Source organism: Dermacentor silvarum, chromosome 2 (genome assembly GCF_013339745.2).
Source record: "Dermacentor silvarum isolate Dsil-2018 chromosome 2, BIME_Dsil_1.4, whole genome shotgun sequence".
Classification (NCBI taxonomy): domain Eukaryota; kingdom Metazoa; phylum Arthropoda; class Arachnida; order Ixodida; family Ixodidae; genus Dermacentor; species Dermacentor silvarum.
Window position 1 is genome coordinate 151,018,501 of NC_051155.1, and position 25,528 is coordinate 151,044,028.

The window sequence follows — 25,528 nt, forward strand, 5'->3', positions numbered from 1 at the left end:
TCTCCTGCCATTATTATTTTTCTCCGAAGCTACCGCGAGAAAGTCGGTAATATACTTGCATTCGTCCGTAATAGGCACGCGGGAGATGGTTCCACGTAACCCATGAATTTGGTCAAGTGGGTGCGATCTCGTGATACACTCTAATCACGTCTTAATTACGGGCCCCAGCGACAATCTACCAAATACATTGTATCCGTCTACCATTCTTCAGTTGACTTTTCGTTCATGAACATCGATAATCTCTAGCCTTGGTGAAGTGCTTGTCTACAGACAGGTATGTACAGTGCGCTAACATCTTCCATTGACGCTTAACGTCGCCTTTTGCGGTAAGCTTGTTCTCACTATGTTGGCGTCAACGTTTCCTTCTATTTTACGCGCGCAGCAGTCAACAGATATTCGCGTGATCTTTTCTGTTACACAGAAGAAAGAAAGCATGCCGTAATAACGACGTAAAAAAGTTTCAGCGAACGCAACAATCAAACTACAACAAATGACAATTCGATTCATGCTGTTGACTCGCAAAGGGTTGGTGCACCAATGTCCGTGGTTTACGAGGAGAGCTGCGTATTTTCAGAGCAATACACTCGAGCGGTTCCGCACGTTTGCCTCGCTGCACCTGACGGCGGAGGGCAAAGGAACCAGCAGATGCCTCCGCAAATTGGATTGGCGTAAAGCAGCTGAACTTTCCATCCGATGCTCAAACGCCGCCTGCATCATGCATTCAGGTCTATGCATGCGTCTGCTTATGTGGAGTAAAAGGAAGCGAGAACGATAAATTTCACTAAGAGACGGCAGAATTTTTCTTATTCAGTGTTGTAAAAGGGCCCGTCGAGAATTCACTTCTTTAGTTTTTTTTTGCGGTGCAACTGAAATGACGGAAACGGCAGACAATGCTACGCTTGCTTGATTTTTGCAGAACTCGCGATACCTGAGTGCGTGCTGTGTAGGATTTAGTTTTTGAATTCTGGGGTTTTACGTGTCAAAACCACCATTTGAATATGAGGCACGCCATAGTGGGGGACTTCGGATTAATTTTGACCACCAAGGGATCTTTAACGTGCCCCCAATGCACGGGCGATGAGCATTTTTTGCATTTCGCCCCGTGTAGTATAAAGTTCGGGTTACTGTATATGACCCCTAAAAGGAGGCACATTGTATATGCTACCAAAACAAAGGTAGCATATGCAGCAACACTAGATATAGTGGTAACGTCTACGCGGACGGTGTTTCTTTCCATGAACATATACTTTATCCCACTGCTGATTTATTGAGAGGAGCTGAAAATACGTACATTGTAACGCAATATTTAGGTTGTATTATGAGAAGGGCAAGCCTGGAAGTCTGGAGCAAATTGTACATTAACTAATCCACCAACTAAAACGTATCAGCCGGCTGTTATTTCAGAGGAGTGCAATAGCGGTTAATGGTGGCGTTATGGGTGAATCCGAAATGGTACTTGAGATGAAATACAGAAATGTTGCTCTAAGCCCATTGAAATTTTGATACAATGGCATAGCTAAGAAAAGTTCAGCACCAATGGCCGTATGAAGAGGAATGGATGCAACGCATGCGTGAGCGTCTCGTAGACGCAAGCTTGTACACAGGCGCAAATGCTCAATTTCATATGATAGTGTGCTATCGATAACGTATTTCCTTGATTGATGAGAATTTTAGGTTGTAAATGAAGATCTGAGCTTGAAAATATGCAGTTGCGCAGGTGCTTTAAATTACATATTCCCTCTTGTGTTCATGCAGCGTCAACCGTAATACAGACGCGTGGTTGTTCTTTGTTCGGTCTCCACCCACACGTGCTCGCCGTTGCTGCGATTCTTATCTGCGCATATTAATTGTCGAACTAAATAGCTTTGAGACACTGTGGGTTTGAGCACCAATTTTTATCGCTATACACAATAGACTGAAAAGAGTGTAAATCAGCGTATTCAAAACTATTGTTGGCATTGCCTTTCTTTTTGATCTCTATTGTGACATGTATTTCGAGTGCGTCTGGTCATCTTGGGCAAGCGAAACAGGAATGGGTGGCCTATTGCACCGCGCGAAATGTACTTTAAAAAAATTAAGCAGGACACTAAAGCAATGGCCTCGCCAGCGTTCTGGTGTGAAAACGGAATGATAGAGGGGTGTATAGAGCCGGAAATAACATGTTTGCGATAGTAATAAAATACAAGCTCATGTAGGAACTCTTCAGTCTGGCCAGGCGTACAACCTTGAGCCTCTATGATGTCCTATATTGAGGAAATAACTGAAAAAATTTCTTGCTGGCTCTTTTCACCTACTAAAGCAGTTGTATACCATTGTACAAGGACGAATTCGTCTATTTCAGAAATAAACAAGAAATTGGCATGTTACCGTTTGGTAACATCGCACCATAATGTAGTGCAAATCTACGGTCGTCACTCTCCTGTCAACTAGGTAGGCGCTGAACTCGTACCAATTGTGGTTTGTAGCAAACTCCTGCATTCAACTACACAAATTCACGAAGCACCAATTATGGTTGCTATCGAAGAATGCATTTAGCACGCTTTCAGGGGTGTTTCAGGGGTGTTTTTTAAATTAATTTAGTGTGCTGGCTCGACTGGGGTTTCAGAACTGGTCTTTGAGCAAGTGGTGGTGCAAGTAGTACCGGTTGTCTGCGACGTACGGGTCTAGTATACTCTGTATAATAGAGCGCTATCTTCGGGGTCGGCCACCGAAAACAGTTAGACAGTCATGCGACATCGAGATAAGCTCCCAGAGAACTCTATATGTATTAAAAAAAACTGGGAGGCATTGTTTTGGAGAAGAGTGAGCAAAAACTGGAATATTAGAGGAACAGTCCGAACGTTAGAACCACTAATGCGCCATGTTACTAGGCGGTCACAAACACAAATGTGAGCGCCTTGTTTTTCTGTTAGAAGCTACGCTTTTAAAAGTGTTTCTGAGTGTATTTTTCATTGCTACCATCACGTGCAACTTTTTGGAATACCTGTAGCTAAGCGATAGCCAGACATGCAAGAAAATTTTAAACTTTCGACCTCTTACAAAAGAAGGCCGAATGTTACGCACTATCGCACCCTGTTCCCAAACAGTCACGAACACGAATTCGAATGATTCACGGGCATATGGAATGCCAAAGCATTCAAATGATGATCACGCGTCAGTTTTCTTCTTGCTTCTTTCGTACGTAATTTTAGTGTTCATGTGGCTAGGACAGGCATAAAAATAGTTACCAAAATAAAACTTGAAACGAATAAGACGAGTGCGCGTGCTACCGCCTTGATGGAAAATTCCGTGGCACTGCCCCCTCGAAGAGAAAGCTTGAACTAGCTACATTATAAAATTGGCACGTTACATAATGGCCGCTCGGCACGTTGGTAAAAAGACACAAGCCAGTGAGTCTCGGAGGCTGTGTAGAACACGGTATGTTACCAAACGGTAGCACCGCCCCAAAGAGGGGCGGTGTTAAATTACGTGTTCTAACCTTGCCTCTGCCTTTGTCACAAATCATTTTCTAGTACTACCCATTATCTAGCACACTACTTCATATCTAGATCACGCACATTTTACTGGACCTGCCATTAGCATCAAGATTCAAGCTGACGTGCACTAACTTCGACAATTTGCCTCGAAAGCTGACCGAGCTTTGACATACTAAAATGGCCTTCCACCTCAGGCTTTTACGATTACATGCTCGCCTTTATTTCCAAGAGTCATGAATCGTTTCGAGAAATTTGTTTTCTTTTGCACAAATTTTTAATACCCCACCGATTATGCACTATTCCTTAAAATTAGTGCTTAAGAAAAATAAAATGAACTCAACTTATCGATCAACACTTAGCTATTTCTGTCTCGGGAACCGTGAAAGGTTTGACTAGTCGTGGTGGCCTATAGTGGCTTTGTCGTTGCGCTGCTGAGCCCGACGGCACTGGATCAAACCCCGGCCACCATGGCCGCATGTTCTGTATGTCAACACCAAGTAACCCAAAAATACAGGCGGCTCACGGGACTAACAAGCCTTGACGGCTCTTGCAAAACATTACCCCTAGCGTAATATACAGTCTCATTGGAAGGTTTGCCTGGTCATACAGCAGAGGAAAACCTAATATTTTAGCTAGAAACAATATCGTGTCCTGTGCTGCATCATGCATTTACGAACCCTTCATTAACATTACTCCAATTCTATGGTTTTACGAGCCGAAACACCGCCATGATCATGAGGCACGCCGCAGTGGGGGACTCCGGATAATCTCTTACCACTCGGGGTTCTTTAACGTGCACGCAATGCACTGTACATAGGTGCTTTTGCATTTCACCGCCATCGGTATTGCCTACACGGCTGCTTTTATCTTGACTAGGCAAACCCAAATTCATTTGGAACGCGCATTCAGTCTTGCGATCCCAATTTCGTTCAGTTTTATCGTTGCTGCATGTTCATGTGGCGTGAGTGACTCGCGACAACGACAGCGCAACAGAAACAACGCTGGGGAAGGGAAACCATTCGAGCCGGGCCACTGATGCCCGCTCAACCTTCACACTAGGCGCTTGGTTATTCAACGCCCCTAATTACGCGTCCGTCACGAGAACGTGCAGAAGGTCCCGCTGGACGTAATTAATTGTCTCCTCACTCCCTTCAGCCTTCGTCTATACGCTGCTGGTCTCGTTTGATCTCGCAGTTTTGCTAACTTTGTGTTTTCGCACTGTCTGATCTCTGTCATCTGTAATGCGTAGCAGAAACCTTTACCTTGATTCCTGTTGCCACGCAACCTTCATGGGTCGAGGTGCCATTGTTTGAATCATCGCCGCTGTGCTACACTAAAGAACTTTGCGAGAAGATAAGATGTTGTTAATGTGTCGTTCTCTTTCCTCGAGGCACGCAACCGCAAACGGGATGCGGCCTTTCCTAAGATTTATCCACTTATATGACCCTGTGTGATTGAGGGCAACGTGTGTTCAAGCCTTACACTGCGTCCTCTATCACAGCCACTGCAATGTTGTGCAACAAGAAACATATACGATATTCAAAACAATCTGGGAAAAAAAATCTCTGAAATATAGGCTGATTGTGGGTCTCCCTTTCCCCCTCTTTATTTCACTGTTAATTGAGGATCTACGCATGTTTGAAATTTAGGTTGTGCTTTATTGACCTGTATTTTTCTGTTCACCTCGTATTTTAAGGTATCGAGAGAAATTTCATTATAGTTCCTATACCGACTTACCAGGGCTAAATGAGACATGGGCTTTTAGCCACGTTATATGTTTCCCATCACTGTGGTTGGTTCGCTTGTTATTTTATAACAATCATGCCCCTTAGGTGCGACTAAGTGGATGCATCACATTATAAAGGTCGTAACAAAAAATGTATTTCATGGCCATCAGCACTGCCATTATTGACAGTGTTCCCTTTTTTTCTTATCATTGTTCGTCATGTTGCAATGCCTCTTGTTTTTGAGAAGGTGCAAGAATTTTCATTACTTTGTTTTAATAATTGTATACGCTTATTGCGATGTGAGTACACTGAAAAATACCACTCAAAATTTTTGTTACAAGCATAGCACGTTAAGTGCCAAGAAAAAAATACAGTAATAATTATTTTATTAGCACAAAGGAAAGTATGCACACGGAGTTGCCTCAGACCTGTTACATGGGTAAAAGCTTTCTCATCGCATCGAGAAAATTCGAGGGTTTTGAAAGTGCTCTTCTTTCTACCAAAACCGCAACAAAGCAGTAGGCAGAAGGACGAAAAGAAAATGTCATGCATATGAAGCATCCTAATAAACTCATCGGCACACAATAATTGTATTGCCTGAGAAGTGCCTAGCGCTAAAAAATATCTCTCACACTCTATGGTGTTGTCCCCATGAACCTTCTCAAACAGTAGTTCTTATTGAAGCAAATCTTTCTTTGCTACCTACTCCTCTGCAGCGTTTCGCGTCCTACGGTGGACTTTCTGCCAGGTAAAATGGCATGTTTCCTCAGACACTGTAATATTAAAATAGGCTCATATTGGGGGCGGTATATTTTAAAAAATTGCTTTGACTTAGCTATCGCAAACACCAATGACTAGAGGAGCTGTGGAGGCTTGGCTTGGCTTTCGTTTAGCTCTAACTTGGCATTACTTAGCTTTTATCTTGGCTTTTACGTTAGCTTTTACGTGACTTTTCTCTTAGCCCGGCTTTTTAAATGCGAAACATTTCTTCGCGAACACATGCCACTTTGACAGTATCTATCTATCTATCTATCTATCTATCTATCTATCTATCTATCTATCTATCTATCTATCTATATCTATCTATCTATCTATCTATCTATCTATCTATCTATCTATCTAGCCGCCTACGTCTTGGTGCTCTCATGGTCGTATCATTAACTTGGCATTTGCCAAAATTGGCATACTATGACAAGAGTGTATGACGAACACAAATGATAGGTCATGACATAAATATCATGATGTGTCTGTCATGTAGATCATAAAACAGCCGCCAAAAATGACAATGACTCAGCAAAAATTATTAACACTCAAAAACCACTGAAATGGGTTCGGAAGTGGATACTAAGTGAAGGCAACATTAAAGGACGATGCTATAAGTCAAAGTCATGAGCATGACTCAGCAAAACTGTCAATGACTTACCGAAAAAAGATTAACACTCAAAAACCACTCAAATGGGTTCTGACGTGGGTACTAAGTGAAGAAAATACTAAAGGACAATGGTATTAGTCATACTCATGAGCATGACTCAGCAAACGTGGCAATGACTCAGCGAAAAGTGATTAACTCTCAAAAACCCCTGGAATGGGTTCAGACGTGGGCACTAAGTGAAGGAAGCACTAAAGGATCATGGTAGAAGTCAATCATAAGAATTACTCAGCAAAAATGAGAATGACTCAGCTAAAAAAGATTAACAGCCAAAACCAATGGAATGGGTTCGGATGTGATACTAAGTGAAGGAAAAGGCTAAAGGTTGATGGTCGAAGTCGTAGACATGAGCGTGACTAAGGCTTTCGCCTTAAGGTATCTTAGGTGTAGTTAAGGGACTCCTGAGGGCTTCATGACATGAATGTCATGGCATGCGTGCCATGTGGTTCATGAAAGAGCCGCCTACGTCTTGGTGCTCTCATGGCCGTTTCGTTAACCCCACACCCTGCTTCGCATAACATCAATTCACACAGGGCGTGGGGTCTGCCGCCTTTTCTTTGTCTCTCACTTTCTCTTTCTCTCTTTCTTTTTCTCTCTGTTTCTTTCGCTTTCTTTCTTTCTCTCCCTCTCTCTTTCTTTCTCTGTCTCTCTCTTGTTCTTTCTCTCACTCTGTCTATCTTTCTTTCTCTCTCTCTCGCTCTCATTTTCTCTGTCTCTCGCCCATAGCAAGTTGCGTTACAATCGTCGGTACAGTGTAACCATATGGTTCCCATAAATGCATGTTCTGCAAGCGTGGGCCCATAGCACAGTGGCTATGACGCTTGTCTTCGGACCATGGGTACCAGGCCTCGAATCCCACCTCACCAAGAAAGTTCATTTTGTTTCATCGTTTCTCTCGCTCTCTGTTTGTATGTCTTTATTTCTCTCTCTCTCTCTCTGCTTCTCCTCTCCTCCTATGCTCTGCTTTTCCTCTCTCCCAGCTAACGCTGTTTCAGCTCGGCGATGCTGCGCACCACAACGAGACCATCCTAGCGAGCCTTTAAGAGCTCCGCTGTAAAGCAGGGCTGAGCCGAATCCAGAGATGCGGTAATGAAAACTGCGTTAATATCGGAAATACAAGCGGCATCTATGTGGCTCAGTTGTATTGTCCCATGTCGCAATTCCAACCCATACTTCTATCACGAGATCATACAGGAAGCTCAGCTGAAAGTCGCACGCAAGGCCAATAACACCACAACTAGCTAGCGTCTAAAGAATCACTGCTGCTTTTCTGCAATACGGCTGATTGAAGCGGTAAATAAATTTGATCGAGCGCTTTTCAGTGTGGCTTGCGCGCCTTTTAACTATCTATACTTTCGAATTCTGTGGAAAGGAAGACTCCAGTGAATCCTTGGTGATTTTCCACTCTGCCCTAACTTTATGACGTCACGCGTTGTTTCAATTCTTCAGTAATATTACTCTAAAAAAATGCTTTCGCCAGATATTCGTGTTGTGGCACTAAACGGAATTTGCAGGTTAGTAAAACCTCAAATCACTAGGATTGAGCCTCCTGAACTAAACATCTTTATCCAGGCGAGTATTGTGAGTGGGCAAGACTAGTATTGGTCCAGTGAGTGAGGTTTCTGTCCTGATTTTTGGGGTACAACGCTGTGAGTCTCGCTTCACCCGGCCTGCACAATATTCGTTTGAGCTTTAGTCGGTATCAGGCACAGCGTCAACATCTATGCGTGCAGCTGTCGCATATTGCAGTGCCATATAGGCTGTCTGCACTGGCGTCTGCTGAGCCTGATGATGCCTAGTTGTTGCCACGCACGTAGCTCTACAATTCGCTTCTTCAGCAGTGGTTCGTACCTTGCGAGGAGACGCCATAACGTGTACCGAAGAGGTATGTGGAATACGTAGCGCACATCGCACATCCCTTCACCCGTGGCACGGTACGTTGTTGTTGTTGATTATGATGATTGTTTATTGGAATCTTCAAAATGGGCTGGTGACAAATTGTTACCTGCCTGCTTGAGTTAACCATGTCCAGCTACATGCAGCATGCAACTGTTATATGCAACTTACATGTCGGGCACACTGCGTTTGCAGGCACCTTCACTAGATGGCGCCACCATACTGGCGGAGCCTCGGGATCGCGTTGATGGCGCGCTAGGCACGTTTATAGGGCATTTTTCCGCTGCCCGATAGCAAGTGCTTGCGTGGCTCTGTGGTGGAGTATCTGATTCCCGTGTAGCGGGCCCGGGTTCGATCCCGGCGGGAACCGGGTACTTTATTTTGGCATTACCCGTGACATCGGTTACGGACCCCGGATATCGGAAGCGGCGGAGGCGGCGGAGGACACCATCGCAAATCGAAACAGCTATTGGAATAAGCCCATAGAAGCTTACGCTGTAAAACTATTGATAATACCATCGACAGCACGTGTGATAATGATATCGATAAATAGCAAAGCGACAATTATCTGTTACGCATTTGATAGCTTCAAAGCGAATTCTGATAATACAACAGAGCATGTTATCGCAAGTAATTCTATAGATAGCCTGTAATATACTAACGATATTTTAAATAAATACTACTGATACTATCGATATTTCTATTTCCTGGTAGTCTTGCATCAACACATTAATGTCGATGTGTCAGTATGAACGCATTTATTATAACTTTCTCTTTTTGTTTGCTTTATGCCTTTTCTTTCGCATTACAGCTTGGTGTCTTTTTTAACACTAAACACTTTTTTACTGTGTCTTTTTTTTTAAACCGTCCGATCGCACGCCCGGTGGGAATCGATGTTATGCGAAGCAGTGTGCGGGGAGCCTACCAAGTTAACGAAACGACCATGGGAGCACCGAGGCGTAGGCGGCTGTTTCATGACTTACATGACACGCGTGTCATAACATTCATGTCATGACCTATCATTTATGTCCAAACCAATTTCAGTGGTTTTTGAGTATTAATATTTTTCAATAAGTCATTGTAATTTTTGCTGAGTCATGCTCATGACTGATTTCCACCATCATTCACTAGTGTTTCCTTCACTTAGTGCCCACGTCCGAATCCATTCCAGTGGTTTTATTGCGATAGCAATTATATGGACATTCAAAAGCAGATTTCTGCCGTCGACGTCGCCGTCGTCGTCGCCGTGAGGTTCCGTATGACGTCAATGGAGATGAAATCGTCGCCACGCGCCGAACGCTGTATGTGCGAGTGAAAGGGTGCGAGGGGCGCGCGCTTTCACGGGGAGTGAACGCACGGCGGAGAACAAACGCGCGTTCTGCGCCATGCTCGCTTAAGGGCTGTAGAAGTAGGGGTCTCTTTCCTCCTTTACAATCACCATATATGTAGAGCAAACGCGCCTTCTTCCGACGCGCGAGAGGGCGTGGGGGAGGGGGAGGGAAGGGAGGCGACGTTTAGCTGCAGCACCAAGTGCCTATTTATATCACAGGCTCCGGCAACTGTCACCAACGCTGCACGCATTTTGAGCGAACGCGGGCAAAACGCCGACGGCGTCGACAACAGTTCTGCGTGTTGCCGGTGCTGCTGCATGTGCAAGTTTATACAGCTTATAAAGCTAATATCATTACTCCGTATAGCTCTCTACAAATTTGCTATCGCAATTGATGCTTCGCCTTTCAGGTGAAACTGCGACAACTTTTTTGGGTGATAATGTTTTTTCGCTGAATTAGTTTCATTTTTGCTGAGTCATGCTTGCGATTATGACTTCTACCATCATCCTTCAGTGCTACCAACACTTAGTGACCACGTCTGAACCCTTTCCAGGGGTTTTTGAGTGTTAATATTTTTTCACTGAGTCATTGTCATTTTTGCTGTCATGCTCATGACTAGTACTTCTACCATCATCCTTTAGTGTTTGCTTCACTTAGTGCCCACGTCCGAACACATTCGAGTGGTTTTTCAGTGATAATAATTTTTGCTGAGTCATGCTCACGACTAGGACTTCTACCCTCATCCTTTAGTGTTTCCTTCACTTAGTACCCACGTGAGAACCCATTTCAGAGGTTCTTGAGTGTTATACTTCTTTTGCTGAGTCAATGCCATTTTTGCTGAGTAATGCTCATGACTATGACTTCTACCACCATGCTGTAGCGTTTCCTTCACTTAGTACCCACGTAAGAACCCATTTCAGTGGTTTTTGAGTGTTAATCTTTTTTCGCTTAGTCATTGTCGTTTTTGCTGAGTCATGCTCATGACTATAATTTCTACCACTATCCTTTAGTGTTTCCTTCACTTAGTACCCACGTCAGAACCCATTTCAGTGGTTTCTGAGTGTTATTACCTTTTCGCTGGGCCATTGTCATTTTAGGCGCTGTTTCATGACCTACATGACCCGCATGTCATAAAATTCATTTGATGACCTATCATTTATGTTAGTCATACACTATTGTCATACTACGCCAATTTTGGTGCCTATCAATTTAACGAAACGACCATGAGCGTGCCAAGAAGTTGGCAGCTGTTTCATGACCTACGTGACACTCCTTGTCATGATATTCATGTCATGACCTAATATTTATGTTCGTCATACACTCTTATCATAGTATGCCAATTTTGTTATATACAAAGTTAACGATGCTACTATGAGATCACCAAGACGTAGGCGGCTAGAAATATAGATAGATAGATAGATGGATAGATAGATAGATAGATAGATAGATAGATGCTGTCAAAGTGGTAAATGTTCGCCAAGAATTGCTTCGCATTTAGTACCAAGTTAATGATACGACCATGAGAACGCCAAGACGTAGGCAGCTAGATATATGGATAGACAGATAGATAGAGAGATAGATAGATAGATAGATAGATAGATAGATAGATAGATACTGTCATATTGGCATATATTCGCCAAGAAATGCTTCACATTTAAAATAATTACATGTCAACAGGGGGGGGGGGGGGGTATTCTGCAAGAGTCGACCTAGTAGACTGTCCACTTCGGCTGTTGGCATTGGCTCTCGCTTCACGAGCGCGAAAGTGCCAGCCAGTCCCCTTCGCGCTCGCGAAGCGGGAGCCAATGGCGACAGCCGAAGTGGGCAGTTCACTACGTGGACTCTTACAGAATACCCCCCCCCCCCCCCTAGCTTCCTGTCAGCAGGTTAGCGCATATAGGACTTAAACCATCCCCTCAGTTAAATAACCTTGTCTCGAGCACGTTTCATTGGCTTTCGTTGGTGACTTAGGCGAGTACGACGTAATGCCAGCATTAAGACTGAAGCATTTGTCTCCACAATTTGCTGTTAGCGATAACTGCCCCGAACATGCACGTCGTCAAGCTCGATGACGTGTGACGCCAATGACACCTGGACGAGTCGCTGATAATTCGAGCATGTGTATCGCTCCTGGCTTCATTTGTCGAGCCACTAAGACGCCCCGCTCCCAAAAGATCGGAAACAGGGCGCCTCTTTTTCTTTTTATTTGCTTTTCATCGATAATTTTATTTTAGTCAGGGCATTCTTTAATTCGTTTTTTCGCTCGTGCGCACTCGGCTGCAATGCCGCAGCAGGAAGCTACGCAGTACGTCTTTTGTCTCACTCGCACGGCGAGCTTCAAAGAAATGGGCTGCTATACTACTTCAGCTGCGTACAAGTGAAATGCTTTGCTCTTTGGAGAAAAGGTTGCGTTGCTTTCTTTCGCATCCTATTTTTCTCAGTCGGGGTGTATAGAAGGCGCCTTAGCGGAGCGCCCCGCATTCCCGAAGGGGCTGGCCTTCAGACCACGCGAAGACGCTGTCCGGCTACACTTTGGAAATTGAATTTCCGCGTTGAGCGCTATCAAACAGAAACGGCATTGCTGAGTCAAGCAGACGGAACGGCCATTGAGTATTGGCGAAGGCCGCTGGGAAGCCAAGCGTATACGAACACAAACAAACTACACAAACCTAACAGTGCGCAATCGCTGTCCCTTTCAAGTTCTTTTGTTTCTTCGCGTTGCTTTGGCAGAGACTGGGAAGCACAGTTTATATGAACATGTTCAGATATACGCTCGGAAGAAGAGCCGACGCTGCTTTGTTTCAGGACTACGTTGCACAGACAAGCGCGCTAGCTTTGAGAAATGTTTGGCCTAATTTTCCCGCGTCAAAAATTGGGAACACACTGGGGTGGTATTCTGTAAGAGTCTACCTAGCGGTAGACTCCATTTCGGCGACTGCTGATTCGCTGCTGCTTGGTCTGCAAGAAAGTGCCAGCCAGTCTCCTTCCTGCACGTCAAGCAGCAGCGAATCAACGGCCGCCGAAATGGACAGTCCACTAGGTAGACCTTACAGAATACCACCCCAGTGTGTTCCCGATTTTTGACGCGGGAAAATTAGGCCAAACATTTCTCAAAGCCAGCGTGCTTGTCTGTGCAACGTAGTCCTGAAACAAAGCAGCGTCGGCTCTTCTTCCGAGCGTATATCTGAACCTGTTCATATAAACTGTGCTTCCGAGTCTCTGCCAAAAAGGCCACGATACAAGCTCCGCTTGGACGGTGGCTTTTCCTCATGCAGCTCGATGCAAGCAAGAAAATAAAAAGATGGGAGAGATTATGGTATTCATGCGTAAGTACTCCCAACCTTGCGTTCGCTAAAGAATTCCGGACATGGCAACTAAAGGCCAGCTTTTCATGTACGAGCATGCCATTTCTTTAATTTGCTGCCCTCTTAATTCTTGCCATTTATTATGGGACCTCGAAAGAATGACTCGAACCGTAGGTAATAAACACATGGCAGAAACACCACGTGATCAAAAAGGAGCATGAACGATGCATGACTAAGCTCAGGGTATCTTGATCCTTTTTGAACATGCATATTCTACATGTACATTCTGGTTATGGTTATTCAAAAACTTCCGGCTGCAAGCTTCGGGAAACACAATACGCATTTGATAGCACCGTAGGAGGACGAAACATGTTTTCTGTTTATGCTTTTCTCAAGACTGGTTGCGATGTTTTAGTTTGTCTTTTGGAGGTATCAGCGTGCCGCGCGATAATTAGTATATGCGTGGCTTTACTGTTAATTTAGCTGGTAAACCACATTTGCCTGCGTACTGTATTGAACTGAACAAATATTCAACGTCTCTATTATTATTCTTTGTGTGAATGCATGTTCGCGCCAGGGTGAAAACAACAAGTTTTATAGTAAAACATGCGTCGAGTATGAGCTGCCGAAAGAAATGTCATACATATATTACTCGACGTAGCAGTACTCGAAACTAACTTACAAAGCCTACGTGAAATCCCAATGTTTTCCCCGTCTGATGTGGTATACGATATGTTGAAAAGAATCCGGAACATTTAATGGAAACTCTTGATGTAGTTATTTTAGCAGTTTAAGCATGACGAAATCATTTCACTGGATGTGTAAGTGAATATGTCACAACATTTGTGCGAAGCGGAACACTAATGTTGTACGGAAGGAACGAAGAGTCCCCTTCACACAAATGTCACACCAACACCAACTAGCCAAACAATTTACCATTCTATGACAACAGTGTCAGGATTAAGCCACTGAAATAAATGGTTACCATGGTCAGACTTAGAAAGATTGTCTAGCGCTTGTTCCCTTTAATGATTGGCCGCGCAAAATGTCGAGAGAGGTTGGCGCGACAAAATACACTCTTTAAAGAGCATCAGCTCACGGAAGCAGCCTTAAATTGTATTTCAGTGAGTTGGCTTGCTCACACTAATCGCACATGCGAATTATTCTGACAAGTACGTTTGTCTAAAGCGCGCTTAAGCATCTTCTGGTACTTTGACGATTCACTCTGGTGAATCAATTAGATGAATGCAAACACATAAAGTATGTTTTCTTGAACGCGCTCTGACCATCTATTTTCATGTGTAATTCGTAAGTTCACACGCCGTCTGTGTCATCACTGGAAACATGCAAGTTATCGGGACCGTCAAACCTACCTTTTATCTATAGTAAATTATTTCTATCTTTCTTTTTTTTTACCCATAACTAAGGTGCCCATCGGGGTGGCTTAGTGGAACTGGCATTATGCTGCTGTGCATGAGTTGGCTGGTTTCAGTGCTGTCTGTGCGATCCCACTTAGATCAGGTTTCGATTCAGAACGTTCCTGTACTGAGCTGTGGGTGAACGTGAGACAGTTCCGGCTGGTCAAATTGATCCGAAATTTCCCATTGCAACGACTTGTATTTGCATAGTGCCTCGAGCGGCCAGTCGCGCGCCAATTTTGCGTATATTCGCAGGCTTCTTTCACGCTCGTAAAAAGACTTTTATGTAGCACGTATTGAGCAACAAAAAGCTGTATCGGGAGTTTTTCTTCTTGCTCTACAATTTCCTCATTGACACTTTTCACATAATTATAATATTTGAAATGTTGATTATTAGATAATTAATACTAAGTATGTAATTAGGCGAAATGGAAAAAAACTGAGTATCATCAAGCGACGGCAAACAACATTACCTTGGTTCTGTCCCGCTAAGTGGCATTTGCATGTTTTTAAATCTTGGTTCATGATAGACACCCTGTATATATAGTCCGGTCTGCGGAAACAGGACAAGCCATAAAAACAAAGTTATATTTGTAACTATTGTGTTCATTTGAAATTGAGAGATCGGATTTTATTGAGGCTTATTTATTATTAGTTCGCGCTCTGACAAGCGACGTATCATAACCAAGTTGTACTTGTCAGACTATCCTGTGATTCCCGTGGCTGTTTGTAACATTAAGCTAATTCTTTATTTTTGCTGGCGTTTTTGCTGTATGATTTTTGTTAAATTTATTTAAACTGTCTGCATAGCAAGGGTGCGTCCGCAAGTGAGAGCGCGAGTATGCTATACTACTGCTTCACCGCGCATCCTAGGAGAAGGTGGTCATAGTGGAGCTGTTATATCGATATCCGTCATAGACACTTTGGAGCAGCTTTCGAGGCATCCCGAACACTTCTCTAGACACTGCGGAGATTCTAGGATGTGGTCAGTTCTTGTAGTTATAGTTTTCTTGAGTCGCGCATCTCACTGATGGAAGCAAACGCCTCTTCTGTGGGCAAGGAATAATGTATTGCTACTTAAATATTGTAAAAAAATATTTTCTTAGTGCACATGCCCCCGTGGCGAATCCTAATGTATTCAATGAGTCACGTGCCTGCTTGTCCCAGAGATGTAAGTTAAGCCACAGGTACTCCCTTGTGTACTCGTAACGTAGGCTGCCAAGGCTAAGCATCATAGCTGTGCTTTCACCAGAGCACCCCTCTACTCTCTTGCAGCAATGCCATCCCTGCTTTTAGTGAGTCACGTGGGTGGCATTGCCCTCACTGTCAGCACACAACATCACTTGCGACTACAGCTGGGGCAGACTCTGCTACGTTCTCAATAGTAAAGTAAGAACAATGCATTTTAACAATGAAATGTTGATAGAATTACCAGTATTCGAATAAAATTGAGGAACAGTCTGAGTATATTTGTTTTATTTCTTCCTCAAAGTAGGATATAACTTATTCCTTTGTGTGGTGATCGAAACGATAAAACTTGCTCGATAATAAAATTTTGCCAATATAGCAAAGAAGGCACAGTTAAATATATTGATGGTTGCATAAAAAAAAGGAGTGACAAGTTTAAAAAGCATGAAATAAGCGAAAGTGTATGAAAGATTTGTAATGGAGCTCAGGGCGTACCGGGAAGACAAAGATAATTCACTAGTTACAAAAAAAAGCGACTTCGTAGTGTACTTTGATCACAAGCCTAATATCGGGTTCCCGTCAACAGAAAGTAAAAATACATGGACGCTATATGTTTTACTTTATTCAAGACCATGCTGGCACTGCTGTAATCATATGGGCGACCACCTCGATGCTTGCACAACCGTGCACGCCAGTCGTTGTTTGAGAACGAGCAGTTCATTGCACAATAGCAAAAAGCTCACGCCACCCGTATGACCAAATATCAGGAGACCTTGCGAGGCCAACGACACTTGACTATTTGTTGCCTCTCAATTTCTTTACCACGTGCTCGGCCTCTAAGTTTTAGACTAGAGCCTGGCGTTAATTTCTTTTTTTTATAAATCCTCACCGTAAGAAGTGTCGCAACGCAAGCGGGCATGACATTGCAGGCATTGAGCAACGCAACTTTGCACGTTCCATGCAATCCTTCGACCCACCAGTATTTTCAGAGTTTCCCAGTGTAGGACGTTCTATGAGGATCGGGAGGGAAAGCGGGGATGACATTGTTGGTAAAGGATAGGAGGGAGCCGATTTGACTTCTACCTGCGAAAAATGAAAACTGGTAGGGCATCACTACTATTCCTTGATATACTTTGTCGTGGTTACGCAAGCGATGTTGAAACGTCACTGTTGTTAGAGATACTTTATGAAATTTGTTCGAATAGCGTGCATTAGCTGAGCACTCGTAAAAGCACGTGGTAATTTATATTTCTCAAGCTTAAAATGCCAAATTTAAACGAAAGAAAAGATTTGGTTGCAGAATAGAGACAAGGTGATAATTGCTGCTATTTTTAGTGACTCATCAATTCGCTTCAGTAGATATCCTAGCTGTTTGTGAGAAAGTATGTAAAAATACTCAGGTATAGCAGCCGCCTGTCTTGGGTCGTTTATTTAAACAGGCAGTTGTAAAATTGGTGTGTTTCTGGTGCGTAAAGTTTCTTATTTGATGCCTAACATACATACATACATACATACATACATACATACATACATACATACATACATACAACATACATACATACATACATACATACATACATACATACATACATACATACATGTATGTATGCATGTAGGCCGAGTGTGGTAAAGGAAATAAATGCACGCGCCTTGATTAGCCTCAGTCTCAACCAACCCTTTCCAACGCATCGCACACGCATTCTGCTCTTCGTATTGAGCATCTCATTCATTGGGCTGCGAGTGCGTGCGTGTTCGTCATGTAAGCGCGTTTTTCCCATCTTACGAACGTGCGCTGTCAAAAAGTGGTAGCGTCGTCCGCACAATTTGTTTTCAAATGTCCTTAAGCTTATCACAGTTTTTTTCGTTTCGTACGCTGCCCATGCCAATGTACTCCTTGCGTTGCGTTGAGTACGAAGAGCCAGCACCGCGCTTAGGAGTCCTGTGGAAACAGCACGCACCCGAACCCCGTACATACACGGGGTATGTCAACTCTAATGAACCGACAACGCGCATAAACCTTGATGGCGACTTCGGATACACGACGGCTATATACCTATCAGGTACAATCATCTTTTTCTTATATACCTTTCTTTTTTCAGTGTTAGCCGGGGTAGGTGAAGAAGCGACATGCTTGGCAGGTGCAGGTTGGGGGCGTAGCAATGATTCTACCAGCTGCCGCCCGCCATAGTTTGCGCACGAGGCAGAAATGTGGACACGCTGGCGACATGAGCCTCGCCTTTCCCTATTTCTCCACCGTTTGTCCACCGCCAGGGTGAGTACTCGCGCAGCTGTCGCACCGTACCTACAATGCCACTCTATCAGCTAGGCCTGCAAACGGAGAACTGCCGCCGGGAGAAGTTACTTGATGCATGCCCGGATCTGTGTCCTTTGCCAATTGTCAATATGTAGCCCCAGGTCCCGCTTCTGTTCCTTCTCTTTCGTCGAGTAATCTTACCTTGCTCTGTAGCGTGTCAATGCATTTTCCTACAGTTGCATTGCTTATGATTTTAGACATCGACAGATGGCTCACGTGTCCTTTTTTGTTTATTTTTGTAGCAGCGTCTATGGTTACTTCTAATTCAAACGCGATAATCAGCCCGTTTTGTGGCTGGCGCTTTTTGCGCCACCGGTGACCACAGGATGATCACTGGGGGGTGAAATTCAGTCACACTATGTCATAAAGGCCCTCGCGCTTATTATATACCACAATGTATCATCTCTATGTCCCCAGTACCAACCAATGCCGCAAAAACCGCCGACAGGCATGCGTTGCAAGTATAGCACATGAATCGCGGAGCACTGTGCAAGCAATTGTCTATTTTGTCCCTCCTGGTTGACTGTAAGTGTACTAGATGGAGATAACATCGCTTGTCGTGCGTTGCGAACTTGTTTATTTCACATTGTGGAAGGCAATCAACTGAATATGGCCGCGGTAACACCTTGTCGCCTACAGATGCCTCTGAGTGGTGCATTGCTTGTGGGAGCTCGAATTTTTATTTCTAGAAGGCGGGAGAAATTATTCTTGCTTAAAAATGTGCTATGTTAGACATTAGTATTTATTATGTTTTTTATGGCACGGTATAAGCATGCTGCGGCGGGAGCAGAGTCCACCCTTCCTGTGTATTCGCGGCTAAGGTCGCGTTGATGCGAGCGCCGGCACGAAGCTCAATTCGCTCGCTGCTGCTGCTGCGCTGGCTCACTCCAGCGTTTCGACGTAGTGGCAGATAGTATGCACACTAACACCCTCTATGTACCCTCCAACACCAAATTTTTGAAATATGACTTCCACTTGTCGTGATGTGATACGAACATATACATATACATTTGTATACGACCCCACTTCGAACAATGCTTGCACGCAGCGAAATTTGCGCGCCATTTTAGACGGCTGTATGGAAACCGGATTCCGGTTTATTGGCGGTCTGCATGTAACACTTTATTCAAACAAAAAGCTAACGAGGGCCGCATGGAATGCCACTATGTCACAAACTCTTTCAGGTAGAAATACCACGATCCTTCTATCTAATTGAATGCGCGTGATAAATTTTATGTCACCTGTGTGCTGATTTCAATACGTGTGGTGACGTGACGCACAATGCATGATATTTGCTTCTATGATCGGATAAACATGAAGCGCTGTTATTTCATGTTTGTTTTTTGAGCACGGCAAAATCTTAACCCATCTGAGAGTGTCCCGAAGCTACAAAATAAATCTGTATGGGTTTCTCATAAAAGAAATCATCGTAGATGACGAGAAATTCAGTCTCGTTCGGGGATCAAACCGGAGACAAACACGTGTCCGAGGGGATAGCTCTCAGCAAACCAGAAGTCTTGAAGGTCGATGCGAGGCCGAATCAATGGACAACTCGAACCGCAAGAGCACTGAATATCACAAATCATTTCTGGGCAGAAATCCGCAAGGAGAAAGGAATTTCATAACAAAAATTACAACTTTAACAAAAATCATGCCTAGTCCATTGACGGCGGGAACAAATGTGATGCCAAGTATTGTGAACCTTCTGCGGCGTCGTTGTGGGTTTCGCAAAGATGCCGCAACGCTTCCGTGTAAGCAGAAGAATTCTTTGCCTGACGCGAGCACCTGCGGGCAGGCGTCAAGGCGACGGCACCCCAAAAACGATGAGAATGGGAACTACATTACATTACAATTTCAATTACTGAAAAGAAAAGAGAACGTGACTTAGTATAGAATAACGCAATTGATAGAGCAAGTAGTTTCTTTTCTAGTGATCTTCGTCACTGAACCTCGTGACATGCCATTAATGACAGACGCTCCATGACTGAAAGAAGAATGGGAATCGAGGGGCTCGATTTTATTCACCATGACCACATAAAGCCAACAAACAATGAAGCCAAGGAAAGCATCGAGGAAATTAAGTGTGGCTGAAATTGGAATGTAGAAAATAATGAAGGAAAGGGAAATGAAAGCGGAAACACTTCCGTGTAAGCAAAAGAATTCTTTGCCTGACACGAGCACCTGCGGGAAGGCGCCAAGGCGACGGCACCCCAAAAACGATGGCTTGACGGAGAGGAGGATAATATGACGGCCACGATGAAGGCATGAAGGTAGAATTTTACTCCGGTGAATAAACCTACATTCTTCCTTTATGGCACGAGCTAACCCTGATGGCGGTCTCAGGTCCATTAACTTCAGAAAGCACTACCGTCCACTGGGGAAGCACTGGGTGCAGTGGAGCCCTCACGAAAGTAGTAAAATCTCGCACAACATTTGTAACCACAGCCCGTTAATAGCAAAGAACGGTGGAGATTGCCGCCCTCTCGGTCGGATAATTAACTCGTTGCTACGTGTCGTGATGCATGTGAAGGACCGTGGTGAGAGTTACAATTATTCATGCTTTCCAGTCCTGCATCTGTGGCCTAATTGAAAGTTACAATGTGACGTGACACATGTGCCAGTAACCTCAATCTGCTAGCTGGGACGGGAGTAGTGGGACGAGAAGAAGGTGGAGCCTGGTTCGAATTTGAAAATTTACCTTAGTTCAATGCAGAGCGCATGTTTGATTAAGTTGGTAGGAGCTGAAAGGTCGCGGAGATCATGTGAGATTAAGGATCATTGCGCCTACAGTACGCGGCTTGAAACTGAGTGGTTCAGCATAGTTATATCACTTTCCTTTGTTCGAAATAATGGAGTGACGCGTCAGCACTTCCTGACAATGGTGTGCCTGCCACTTTTCGTGAAGAAATGCTCCATTCACGCAGGCTGCGTTATGTGCCCTTTTTGCACTGCATCTCACTGGACCTGAGCAACATTGTAGCGTTAAGAAATGGCAATGCCTACGTGAGGGGGAAGCTTGCGAAACACCACACATTCATTATTGACTTGAGATTCACCAGCGCGTTCTTTGTATGATGTTCATTTCGGCAACGTTGTAGGCACGAGTACCCTGCCCGGGCCATCGTGTACCTACCATCATACATAACAATACCCTAAACATGGTCATTGAATGAGTGGATTAGGTGGTGTGGCACGTAACAACTAACTTTTTTTATATAGCTGTGAGCGCGTTATGTATGTTTTATGTCCTATCATCCGATCAGGCTTATCGCGTTTAACGCAAGCGGGCCGCAGTCTCCAGCCACCGGTAGGAATACCAGCTCGCGTTTACTCAGCCAACGGTGCTCCCCCTTGCTATGTTCGCATATATTTCCCGACATTCTTCTTTTCCGAACGCAGCCTGATGTAAACGCCCACACGGCAGTCCTGTAAGCCGCGAACAGCCTTTTTCTAATTAATGGGCACCCGGCAAGTCAGTGAAGGGAGCCGCGTAAAAGCGGCAAACATTTTCGCATTCACGGAGATTTAAGTCGGCCCTTCACGAATAGCAGATCGATGGGGGTCAAGCTAGGGTGGCTAGAGTGGGGAGGTGTGAAGACCGCGGCACCGCCACCATTGCCTAGCGAGGCCCCGCTGTGCGTTCCTGCCGCCGGGGGAAAATTCGGCGCCTCCGTCGGGGGCGCCGTGAGCCTGTCAGTCTGATAGGCGCTGCGCAAGGTAACTCGCATGCTTTGTGTGGTGCAGCTTTCTTGCGTTTCATAAGTGATTCTTGAAAGGAGGTGGTGTGAGCTGCTTTCGCTATTTCTTGACACGCTGTCAAGAATGCCGTCAACGACGAAGAAAAAGACGCAAAGGTGGTGTTTTGTGCCAGGTTGCGACGCCGGTTATAAGTCGTGCGGACAAAGAGTGTCACTCTTCCGCGCGCCTGCCTGCAAAGATGAATTTGGAAAGTGGGCGCGCGCCATACCAAGGGCCGACAAGGCGCTGCAAGAGAATTCTCCGGTTTGCGAGAGGCATTTCGACCCAAGGTACGTTCCTACGTGTTTAAGCACTTGAAGCAAGTTGAGGTTTGCACGCGTTAACAGATAATGCGGTTTCACGACCCGATGTGACGCACGGGGTGTCTGGAGAGCTCCAGATTAATTAAGACGATCGGAGGTTCTTTAACGTGCCGTGATATCACACGCCTCATTGATGCACTTTGTGTTTCGCCGCCGTCTAAATGTGGCTGGACATGTGTTAGCTTCTTAACTTGTAGTAGCAGTTGCACTGTTGTGTCATTGCTTGTAAATCGGGGAATTTTTCCTGTAACAGAGGCTATGCTCACTATTTGTTATATTTCTGCAGGTTTATCATGAGACACTTCGTGCACGTCATGAACGGAAAGGAAGTGTATATACCACGCGATGTTCCTGCTCTGAAAGACGGTGCTGTGCCGACGGTTTTTCCAAACCTTCCCAAGTACCTGACAAAGACTCTGCCGAAAGAGAGGAAGAGGAGAGTGGTACAACGCTCTTCCGTGCCTGTGAAAAAGAGCTGCAGAGGCATTGACAATACGGCATGTGAACCAGTAATTCAGCTCACTCCAGATGAACGACTGAAGTACCTGCAACGCAATTAATTTGTTGTCTTCAACTACCGTCGGAATACTGGTCACGCCAGATGTTCCAACACAAAAATGTAGTGTGTTACCACACAGCTGACTATGACAAGAACAAAGTACCTCCAGTTGCCTTCAACAAGGAAGCTGTGTTTGAAATCGAAGGACAAACTTCACCATGCTGCACCATTTTTCTGGCTGGTCAACTTCACTGCCGGCGTACCATTGAGTGTGAGCAAAAGGCCCAAGATCTTCTGGTATATGCAGAAAAACTCTCTCTATGTAATGGAGTTGGAAAGACCAGCGAGTTCCAGCCACTAGATGTGTCTGACTGCACAACATTATCTGGACATGGCCTGTTCTCCACTGTGTGTGATGGATCCATGTCACATGGTATGTTGTTTTTTGGTACATGCCTCTTAGGCATCACAAGTATGGAAACTTATTTTAGATACTTGATGCCTGACCCACTTCTGGTTTGTTTCATAAATGTGTCGACCCAGATGCCTCAGCGATGTTTAACATGCAGAAAAGTCAGGCGAATCTTAATGGCTCGCTTGCTCCGCTTGAATAAAGTGCGACGCCCAAGTGCACTGGCACTGACTGCGGGAAGGCGACTGAAATGTGCTGTTCGCACTTTGAGGCGGAGGAACAGGGAAGTGCACACCCTGCATGAAGTCGTGCAAAAGTTGCGACAAAAGAATTCCTCTATAAAGAAAAACAGTTTTGAGGCAAAAGTAAGCTATTTTACTTTTTCAGATTTGATGTCTAAAATAAACGTTGCTGTTGTGCTTTTGTTTCAGATCAAGCAGCTTCCAAAAAAGCAGCAGTGTGCAGTCAGAGCATGTTTCGAGGCATCGAAGCGGCTATCCCTGCGGGGATAGCGATATGATAAAGCATGGCTCTTGGAGTGCATGATTTTAAGGATGAAGAGGCCTAGATTATAGGAGCATTTGAGGGGCCATAAGAATCTTGTACTTCCCAGCCGTGTGTGCCTACAAAAGTACATCAAGATATGCAACTACGTGTTTTTTATTGAGTATAATTTAATCATTATTATCTTATATTTGCAGGCTTTCAAAGCATATTATGGTTTCAGCCGTAAACTTCTTGAGTGTGTGAAGGAAAAGGCCAGCGAAATGGACGAAATGAACAGGCATGGTAGGCTAGTTATAGATGAGATGAAACTTTCCACACACCTTGACCTCAAATCTACTACGGATATTGAGGGCTTCGTAAACCTGGGCCAGTTCACCGAAGCACAAGACAAGCACACAAAAGCTGATCACGGCCTAGTTGTTATCTTTCAGCCTTTCGTGGGGAAATGGACACAGGTCATAGGTAAATACACTCATCAAAGCACTAACGTTTTTTTTTTTTTTAATCGCACTCATACCTGCTTTCTTGATTTTTTTCAGGTGTCTTTGCTTCAAATGGAAACGTGAAGGCACCGACGCTGACAAAAAAAAAACACCGCATATCCACGGGGTGAATGATGATGAGTGGGCGAAGCTCCGAAGGGAATCATCGGTAAACCGTGAATCTTCCGTGTAATTCGCCCAGTCTCACCGCACTAAATCGAACGATTGACTTCCACCAATGACACGCGCCATATGTGACGTCATTCCTATTTTATAACGGCGCGCTTCATTATAATTGCACCATCTCCCGCTTAAGGGGACGCTAGCACAAACGCGTTAGAAACGTGCAGTACTGTAAGGGGAAGAGGCCACAGCGTCTTACGCATCCGTTTACACATGCCGGAACGTGCACCGCGTTTGCCGACGCCATCAGCGTTTATGAATACGGGGGTAAGGCGGAGAGGCCACAGCGTGTTACACCAGCTTCTTACACGGGCCGTAACGCGCTAGCACAAACGCGTGAGAAACGCGCAGTCTTTCGTTAATGTTGGGTATTTATTGCCATCGTGGTGCGTCTGTCCATGTGCGCTTCGTGGCGTAGTGGTTAGCGCCAAGCGTTCAGAAGCGAGGGGTCCCTGGTTCGATTCCGCTACGGACACAACTTTCGGAATTTTTTTTCTCATAAAAATAGACGTGGCTACCTACTACTACTATTACTACTACTACAGAGGAGGGACAGACCCACACCCTAAGGAGCTTCGCCCCTAAAATAATTTTGGAGGCAATTCTTCTATGCGAGCGAGCTGGTCTGCATGTGGACTACATCTGTACTGACGGTGCATCATGGAACCGTGCCATGTGGCATAGCATGGGTGTGCATGGCAATGCTAAACACGTGCGATGCAAGGTTACACATCCATGCGACAAGAAGCGGTTCCTGCATTTCATCTCAGATTTTCCCCATCTCGTGAAATGTGTGCGAAACACTATGATTAGGCACGGCTTCAACACACACAAAGGCCGAGTATGCATACTATTTCATTGTCTTCATTATTTGAAATGCAGGGCACCTGGGAAGCAGCTGTTGTAATCACCAATATGCAATCTTGCAGGCTCATTGGGAACATGTTTTGCAACAACTTGGAAGGTTGACAGCAGTGCCTTAACATTAAAAGTTGCACCCAAGTTGACGCGTTCACACATATATCCAAGTGGATTTGAAAAAATGAGGATGAATCTGGGGCCTTCAATATTTTCAACAGTGCAGTTATGCACGCAATGAACTTTTACAAAGAAAAAATTGAGCAACAGTACACTAATCTGGAGCCAACAAGGATGTTTATTGACATGATGGCTCAAATAATTGAAGCCATGACATCACGGTTTCCAGCAGAAGCTTCGAGGTATGTACACAGCAACTGTGCTCATTTTCATGTGCCGGTGGTAAATGCTCTTTGTGTTGTTTCAGACGTGGCAGTGCTAA

At 44.6% G+C, this 25,528-nt stretch overlaps 1 protein-coding gene across 1 annotated transcript; it reads left to right on the forward strand.

Annotated features, from left to right (window-relative positions):
- The first annotated feature begins 23,179 nt into the window (after positions 1-23,179).
- On the forward strand, positions 23,180-25,220 carry LOC125943550 (uncharacterized). Its single transcript, XM_049662936.1, has 3 exons — positions 23,180-24,025; positions 24,103-24,125; positions 24,827-25,220. The coding sequence occupies exons 1-3, from the start codon at positions 23,824-23,826 to the stop codon at positions 25,133-25,135; spliced, it is 534 nt and encodes a 177-aa protein (XP_049518893.1). The 5' UTR covers positions 23,180-23,823; the 3' UTR covers positions 25,136-25,220.
- The last annotated feature ends 308 nt before the right edge of the window (positions 25,221-25,528 follow it).